Genomic DNA, 9,650 nt, shown 5'->3' with positions numbered 1-9,650 from the left:
TGTTTGACGAGTGACCGATCCATTGACGGTAAACAAGGATCGAGTGGACTTCAGTAGCGATGATGATCTCATTATCTCTAGCCGCTTTATCCTTCTACAGGGTCGCAGGCAAGCTGGAGCCTATCCCAGCTGACTATGGGCGAAAGGCGGGGTACACCCTGGACAAGTCGCCAGGTCATCGCAGGGCTGACACATAGACAGACAACCATTCACACTCACATTCACACCTACGGTTAATTTAGAGTCACCAGTTAACCTAACCTGCATGTCTTTGGACTGTGGGGGAAACCGGAGCACCCGGAGGAAACCCACGCGGACACAGGGAGAACATGCAAACTCCACACAGAAAGGCCCTCGCCGGCCCCGGGGCTCGAACCCAGGACCTTCTTGCTGTGAGGCGACAGCGCTAACCACTACACCACCGTGCCGCCAGCGATGATGATATTGAATTAATTCAATAAAGTGTAAGTACGGGACAAATGTGCTGTATGTGTTGCAGTAGTGCACATTATGCAGGTGTTTCGTGGCAAGTCAAATGTTAGCCTTCGCTCCACTACCCAATACAATAGCTGTCCTGCTAACGTTAAACACGCCTGCATAATGTGCACTACTGCAACACAACACATTTGTCCCGTACTTACACTTTGTTGAATTAATTCAATATCATAGTCGCCACTGAAGTCCACTCGATCCTTGTTTACCGTCAATGGATCGGTCGCTCGTCAAACAGTCCGCCAGAATCCGAGTAGGAAATGGCTGAGCGTAGCTGTCAGTTAAACACAAGTTACCCAATGGGAATGCATTCCTGGACAGCCCACCCACACGTGAAGTTTGTGCCAAAACTGCAAGCAAAAAGTCAGGGAGCGCAAACGAGAAAGCTGGAATCGCAACCAAAATAAATTACGTCAAACAAAACTGAGAAAGATGCAGAACAAAAATAAGTTTCTGAAGAGTAATAGACTGATATTTTGCATGATTATACGAATAATTTGTTTGCCAGTCTAAAAAAAAATTGACTTTGTATTTTGATTTGTTGTTTTTGTTTATTTCAAAAGCATTGTATGAATATTTTGGCACAAAATTGATTCCATAGAGCAGCAGACAGATCTGGAAATGTTTGGGCGTGGCCTGATATTTTAATGATCTTGCTTGATTGACATCCCTCACCACCACCATTCAAACAACTAAACACAAAGGCACACGTGTAAGAAGCGGGACTGGTCAATATTAGTAGGCATATCAGACGCTCACTGGTCGTGCTGTGAAAATTGTGCATGCAGACGCTCATCAAAGTTTCCAAATCTGTCATTGTCTATCATGAATACGATCATTAAAAAAAAAAAGCTTAATTTCTGCTTTCCAAAGAAATGTATCTGGTTCAGATCTGTTCAGTACTTTGAGAGTAGCGGCAGGTTGAAGTCAGTACAACAGGGTACACTCTCTGCTTGTGGAACGCCAGGAAACTCGGTACTCGGGCTCTCTGATCGGTTTCCGACCGGATTACTCATGAAAATCAAATCCGATAACTTTTCTAGGGATGTTCTCTCGCTTTCATAGCTTTACCTACTTATTTTTTTCAAATCAAACTGATTTCCTGTAAATAACTAACTATTTTAGAATCACTGTAGTTGTTTTGATAAATATTGACATCTTAGTAGTCGGAATGATATTTAAAAAAAAAAAAATCAGGAGTCAGAAACGCGAGTGTCAATTTCATTTCAATTAAGGTGAATTGTTCACTGGATATGGTTCACACAGTTTTTTCAAGGTTCGCCTTGAAAGCCGTGAATATCATTAATATTCTTGAATAGAAACACAAACCTACAGAGCACAAAGAGGGTATCAGAAATAATCTTTTGTTACTTTTTTATTGAGTGTACCGGTTTAACGTTTTACCCAATTAGCATAAATACCGTATTTTTCGGACTATAAGTCGCACTTTTTTTCATGGTTCGGCTGGCCATGCGACTTATACTCCGGTGCGACGTATATATATGTTGCATTTTTAAAAATAACTCTCCTTCCAAGATGAACTTTATTCTTCGTCTCTGATGTTATGGTGTTAATGGTCTGAATAACGTTTAATGTTTTTATCTGATATGACGTTAACTGGCAGGCGCACTTTCTGCCTGGTTTTTTTTTTTTCACTAGACGATTGTTTTTATTACCGTACCTGTCTTTGGAGATGATATACCTATAGCCTACTTGGCCTCTGATTTGATGAAATAAAATTCGACAAAAATGAAGAATGACACTCCTCGATGATGACTACAGCTTTAATAACACAGATGAAAGAGCCACGGGGCGATAATAAGCCCTACCGGTAAAAATATTCTAAAAGCAAACTGATTAATGCATCAGTAATAGGCTACTAATATTAGTTATAATAATAATAATATAGGCTATTAGTAATAACGATAGTGATAGTATTAAAGATAGTAGTAGATATTTAAAATAATCAGACTAGGCTACTTACAGGGCAAAGGGCGCGTTATCACTGCTCAGCTGTTCGTTTATTAAATAACGCAGTCGCGCAGTAACCACGCGCCGCTTATCAGATACAATCACAGATTCTATGGATAGAATAACCCTTCAAAAAAGTCCGACTTGTAGTCCGGTGCGACGTATACATGTTTCTTTTGTCTTCATAATGCATTTTTTGGCTGATGCGACAAACTCCGGAGCGACGTATAGTCCGGAAAATACGGCAAATACTTTGGGTTTTTTTTTTTTTACTACTTTTTCAAAACTTTGTGTTTAGTATACAACCATCTATGTTCCTGCCAATTTCCATGTAAACATCTTGAAAAATAAAAACGTTATTAAGAAAAAACATTTGATCTCCTTGGTTAATGAAGCCCATTTTGGACCATGTGATCCTCATCTCATCTCATTATCTCTAGCCGCTTTATCCTGTTCTACAGGGTCGCAGGCAAGCTGGAGCCTATCCCAGCTGACTACGGGCGAAAGGCGGGGTACACCCTGGACAAGTCGCCAGGTCATCACAGGGCTGACACATAGACACAGACAACCATTCACACTCACATTCACACCTACGCTCAATTTAGAGTCACCAGTTAACCTAACCTGCATGTCTTTGGACTGTGGGGGAAACCGGAGCACCCGGAGGAAACCCACGTGGACACGGGGAGAACATGCAAACTCCACACAGAAAGGCCCTCGCCGGCCCCGGGGCTCGAACCCAGGACCTTCTTGCTGTGAGGCGACAGCGCTAACCACTACACCACCGTGCCGCCCCCATGTGATCCTCATAAAGACTATTACAGCAGTTTTCTAAAAATTGAGCCGTTTCTTCAATCTTTGATTTGTAACATCCCAAAAACGGATAAACATTTTAATTCTGTAAAAAGTATGTTCTGCATTCATTTCTGAATTCAATGATCGCAGTTTCAAACAACTTGGGTTGAGTTTTCATTTGATATGTCTTGTATTAGCAACCAGCCCAAGTTGCTAACTACGCTATTGAGTGGTAAAAAGCAACAGTGACATCTGTTTTGTGAATGTAGAAGGTGAAATTCCCAATGTTTTATCCAGATGTAGCTCCGCCCACTTTCCGTTCATGGTCCCAAATGGCTACCCCAGTGACTAATTTCATCTGGATCTATACATAGGAGTTCCTAACGACTCCAGATTCTCAACATGGTGGTTGGTTCTATTCCTTTGGCCTTCGAAGAGCTATTAAAACAACAGCTAAGAACATCTGAACATCAACTCGCAGGAAATGGGAAGGGGAAGCCGATGTACTGTGTTAAGCAAGGTTCTTGTTTAGATGATCAACCCTTGCACGTGCGGCCGTATAAAGCATCAGCGTCAAAAAAAAAAGTGAGCTTTGTTGTAGCCTGAACAGAAATGGTCGCTCTCGACAAAGTTTTGATTTACGTTAACTTGACGCACTCCTACTTACCATGTACCTTGCGCAATTACATGTTGTACGTGACACTAGTTTTTAACAAACTTCCCTTGACGTACGTTTTAGGATCAGATTTACTCCCTGACTTATGAACAAGCTCGCATTCAGCCGGTGCAGCTGGTTCCTCAGGTCTCGGTCACATGACAGTTTGCGAATACTTGATCAAAAATTGGTAGCATCACCACCAGTCGTGCAAGACATAACGATTGTTCTTGAACCAAGTTCTTCACAAGTTGTTTTTTGGTGCGTCTCTGGTTCATGAGTGGCCAAAACGTCGTGAATAATTTCAATGCACGCATTGAAATTTGGTGGTGATGTTTTCGTCGCCAAGCTAAGCGTCGAATATGTCCCAAAGCTCGGGGAACCTTCTTCGAGCCTCTTGAGATTGTATTTGTCTCGAATCCATGTTCCCGATGCTTGCGAGAGCCTCATCAACACAGCAGCGAGGTATAGCCTCATCTTCAGTAAGAAATTAAAAGGTGTATTTACATTCCGGGATCCTTCGGCGTGTGTTGTGCGCGCTCTTGGGACCCAGACGTTATGAGAAGCGCTTGATGCTGATTTGAGTGCAATCAGCACACACATGTAAGGATGCTGTTTTCACAGAGAACTTTCAAAGAGAATCCTGCAAATATTCTGTCAGGTATGCGGCGGGAGACGGATCTAAATGCAGGAAGTGTGTTTATTAGCAGGCGTGATATTTACAAAAACAAACAAAGCAGAATCATAAACATGGCTAGAAACGAACGTGACCGTGATAATACTTCGCAAAGCCTCTGTGTCCTTCCATGCACATGTTGATTGCATTCAAATCAGCATCAGGTGTTTCCCATAATGACTGGGTTCTGTGAGTGAGCCAGGCTTGTAGTAATCGAGTCCAGGACTCGTGCCCTAATTTTAAGGATTCATGACTTGACTCGGACTCGTGCATTAACTGCATTCGGACTCGTAAAAAGGACTCTGCTTTTTTCTTTATTTTTTTTTGTAACGTGCCATCATAATTTGGCACAAGATATTTATATCGACGTTAATTTTTATACCAATTTCGTGCAAGACAACACACATTCATGGCGCTAAAATGCCTGGAGAGAACGCCTCTCGGATTGTCCGCTTTGCTTAGACAGACTGCTAGGTGTTCAAGATGTAGAAGAACTATCGAGGAGACGACGGCGACAACCTCGAACTACACTTATGTGCAAAATAATAGCAGTGTGTTTAAAACAATTGAGAAAAAGCTCAATCCTCATAATAGCATTTATTTCCATATACACAAAGGCACTGGGAGCGCTGCATATTCAATTACAAATGAAAACATGAACAAAATATCAATTTTAAACTGAAAATGAAGAAAAAAGAATAATAGGTTGTTCAAAAAAATAGCAGTGTCTGCATTTTCATTTACAAACTCGAATATTTACAGTATAAACAGAAATTTGTTTACAGATTTATCTTTTCTGTTAATCACGAAACTAATAGTTAGTTGTATAACCTTTTATTTCTGATAACTGCTTTACATCTGTGTGGCATGGAGTCAACTAACATCTGACACCTGCGAAGAGATATTCCAACCCGAGCTGACTGGACTACATTCCACAGTTCTTCTGCATTCTTGGGTTTTGCATTAAAAACAGCATTTTTGATGCCACAATACAAATTCTTAATCGGATTGAGGTCTGGAGATTGGGCTGGCCACTTCATAATATCAATCTTGTTGGTCTGGAACCAGGATGTTGCCTGCTTGCTGGTGTGTTTGGGGTCATTGTCCAGCTGAAACACCCATTTCAAGGGCATTTCTTCTTTAGCATAAGGCAACATGACCTCTTCCAGTATTTCGATATATTCAAACTGGTCCATGGTGCCTGGTATGCGATAAATGGGCCCGACTCCAAAGTATGAGAAACATCCCCAAACCATTCTGCTTGCACCTCCATGTTTTACAGTCTTCACAGTGTACGGTGGCTTGAATTCACTGTTTATGGGTCGTCTCACAAACTGTCTGTGGCCTTTAGACCCAATAAGAACAATCTTGATCTCATTTGTCCATAGAATGTTGCGCCACTTCTCTTTAGGCCAGTCAATGTGTTCTTTGGCAAACTGTAACCTTTTCAACACGTCTTTTACGAGGGTTTCTTGCAAATAGTTTGGCTTCACATAGGCATCTTCTGATTGTTGCCGTACTCCCAGGTAACTGACGATCTTCTTTGATTTCCCTGGAGCTGATCATTGGATGCTTCTTTGTTATTCTGTGATCTACGCGGATGGTAATATTTTTTTTCCTACCACGTGTTTTGGGTTTTGTTTGCCATTTTACAGCATTTGAGATCATTTTAGCTGAGCAGCCAACTATTTTCTGCACTTCTTTATATGTTTTCCCCTCTCCAGTCAACTTCTTGATCAAAGTTCTTTCTCCTTTGGTACAATGTCTGGAACGACCCATTTTACTCACTGAGCAAGGGCTAAAACCAGCAGGTACAACATTTGCTGCCCTCCTTCTTTAAATAAGGGCCATAATTGACACCTGTTTCTTCACAGAATGAATGACCTCTCTAATTGAACTCCACACTGCTATTAATTTGAACACGCCCCTTTCATTAAATGAGTCAATTGCACCCAATTAGCAGAGTGCATGTCATGACTGATTCTGTTGGTTGCCCATTACTCAGCTACACCTATTTTTTCCCATGTTGTATTATCCTTTCTGCCAAAATCAGTAATTAAACACATTTAGTGATGTTAGACTGCTATTATTTTGCACATAACTGTACAATCGCCATTGGGCAAGACTCCACCCAGAGAAGGAAGTGACACGCTATGTTCATTGCTCTGTTGATAGCAGGGTTTGCTTGCTGAGCGATGAACTAGCTAGTGTTAACCCTCTCTCATGTTATTTGGCCTGTTAATAGTGGGCGGGGCTTGCTGAGCGATGAACAAGCTTATCTGTAGTCAATGAACTAAAATGGGGCAGTCGAGCAGTAACGCAAGTCCAACACTGTAGCAGAGACGCTTTCACATAAAGGCAGCAACAGCCACTGTCAAGTGGTGCGGGTAGGGTCTTGTTCTCGGACTCGAGATTTAGTGACCCGACTACAACACTGGAGCGAGCGTGGCTGCAACGGTTAAGTGTTCGCCTGCTACGTGACCACAACTTTTAGCTCACCTGTATATCGCCGTGCATCATTTTCATCGAAAAAGCATCGCAAGCTGTCGTGTGACCGTAGCTTAAGCTTCTGGTTCCTCGGTTTTATGAATTTTTGTACTACATTTGTTTTTGTGGTGATTATTTTTGTGACTTTCTCCCAAGCTAAAGTAGAAACAAAAGGGACCTTACTTTATATAAGTAAGCTGATGATTTCCTCTGAGCGCAGTGGCGATGAAGATGGCTCCATCCATTCCCAAAGAGTTCTCCTGAAGACTATACAACAATAAATAAATGCATTAAAAAGAGAGCTTAATTATCGAAGGATTTTATTTCTTGATGGCTATCTCAGGGGTTAGGTTGTGCTTTTGACTAGAATATTATGAGTTCAAATCCCAGAAAATTCAAAAAGCCTCTGGTGGGTTCTTGAACAGTTGACCAACCTTCAGCTGTGAAATTCAAGCATTGTGCAAAATTCAAATAAATGTAAATGACATTCTTACTTTTCTTACATGATATTTTTTATCATCAGCCAAACTTGCATCATAATACGTCCCCATGTGAACCAGTGTAGGCGGTAACACTGTAGGTGGAAACATAACTATTCACGGTGAGCAAATGTTGGTTGGTCCAATTGCTAAAGAACATCCCAAAGTCAAAATATGGACACCCTGCAAACCTAGAACTGAACCCTTTACCTTAATTTAAATTAAAAAAAATGTTCTGGCATCATGAATTGCCATGGCCTGGAAGCCTCCCAAGGGAGGTTCTCTGGGCATGTCCCACAGGGAGGAGACCCCAGAGCAGACCCAGGACACGCTGGAGAGATTACATCTCTCGGCTAGCCTGGGAACGCCTTGGTATTCCCTTGGAAGAGCTGGGAGAGGGAAGGCTGGGCTGCTCTGCTTAGGCTGCGGTCCGGATAAGCGGTAGAAAATGGATGGATGGAAGGAACGTTCCGGCTTATTTTTCTGTGCCTACAGACATTGACAAATTTGTTGGTACCCTGACAGCTCATTGAAACAATGCTTTATTCCTCCTGGAAAGTAATGAAATTAAAAGCAACTTTCTCATGTATACTTGCATGCCTCTGGTATATCAGAGTAAAGCAAGAAAAAAAAGTAGTGTGAAAATACATGAGTTTATTTTAGAAAGATATTCTAAAATAGCCTGGACAGATTTGTTGGTACCCTGAGAAAAGATTATAAATGATTGGTGATATATATAATGTGATATTTTAAACGAATCGTTGAACCTTAATTAGTATCACAGGTGTCTTCAGTTTTGGAATCAGTCATTCGGTCTAGTCAAATGGAGAAAAGTCGGCACACTGCCGTTTGGTATCGTTGAACACTGAACATGGACCAGAGAAAGATGTTGGAGATCAGAAAGAAAATTGTAGACAAGTGTATTCAAGGCAAAGACCATAAGACCTTCTCCAAGCAGCTTGATGTTCTGTGACTACAGCTGCAAATATTAAGAAGTTTAAAGCTGTACTGCCTTTCAGATTTTTCAAGTCTAGGTCATAAAAAGAATTTTCCCCAACACCCAAGTATTTGTTTAGTGGACCAAAAGCTACTGAATTTGAATCACAGACTTCCAATTTTATTAGTTTTTGTTTGGGTTTTTTTTAAAATAGAGCAATTAATAAATTTAGGGCCACGTGGTCCTAAATTCTCCGCGATTTTTTCCTGCTTCACCATGACTCAATATAAGATACTATGTCATGCATGATGTGGCGGGCTTTCCCCGTTCACGCAAGGCATTGTGGGATACAAATTTGAAACCGGAGATGAAAATGGAGGACGTGAGTGTATGAATGAAACATGAAAGACCGACTGCAGTAATGGAAAGCAAGAAGAAAAGACGTTATGTTATATACGAAGGAAAGGAAACGCAGGACCAAACTAATAAATAGTGGCGGTCAGCGAGCACCTCGGTGTGATCAGCTGTTCGTTTAGCGACAGAATGATGGAACTGTCAGTGCACGCTCAAAGGTAAACCTGTAGATGGCAGTAATGCAACACTGGACGCCAGCTGCTGTAAAACCCAAAAGAAGAAGGAAAACAGATCAACTCGCGTAACAGAAAGACCGCAAATGGAAGCACGATCAACTTCTAACTGCTGGAGTGGAAAATTCCATTCTACACATGCAAGTTGTTAATGTGTGTCCTTCCCCGCACACAAATAACACGCTACGGTAAAAAATAGACCACGACTCGTTTTATAGCTCAGAAATTCAGACAAGACCAGCTACCATCGTAACATATTCTGTAAGAAACATTCTATACCTAACTTTCAGCTTTCGTTTTAAAAAACAAAATCGCAGATTTATAACTAAATGTTTATATGGCGTAGTGATTTTAAGTTACTACTTTTGGTGAGGTCGTGACCTTGACCCTGAGGCTTTCCGTTTAGATCAAAACACACGATCGTATTGGTTTTGGGTCTGCGGAAAACGGAGTTATGACGGTGATGAAATATTTTGCATGATGTTTTATTACGGTTATGATTATTCTGTGAGCGCACCAATCCTGAGGTGTATAAAGTTATAACTTAAAATACAATTCGTGATAACTGTAG

At 41.2% G+C, this 9,650-nt stretch overlaps 1 protein-coding gene across 2 annotated transcripts in view; it reads right to left on the bottom strand.

The window, feature by feature from the left end:
• The window catches only part of nlrc3 (NLR family, CARD domain containing 3), a 49,462-nt gene that overhangs the window by 824 nt on the left and 38,988 nt on the right, over positions 1–9,650 (bottom strand). For both annotated transcript variants that reach the window (XM_060921146.1, XM_060921145.1), the window contains exon 18: positions 7,260–7,343. In XM_060921146.1, coding sequence (XP_060777129.1) covers positions 7,260–7,343 — 84 coding nt within the window. The remainder of the gene's footprint in view (positions 1–7,259; positions 7,344–9,650) is intronic.

Source organism: Neoarius graeffei, chromosome 5, assembly GCF_027579695.1.
Source record: "Neoarius graeffei isolate fNeoGra1 chromosome 5, fNeoGra1.pri, whole genome shotgun sequence".
Taxonomy (NCBI): Eukaryota; Metazoa; Chordata; class Actinopteri; order Siluriformes; family Ariidae; genus Neoarius; species Neoarius graeffei.
Note: the sequence above shows the minus strand (reverse complement) of the source record. Positions and strands in the feature narration are given on the sequence as shown.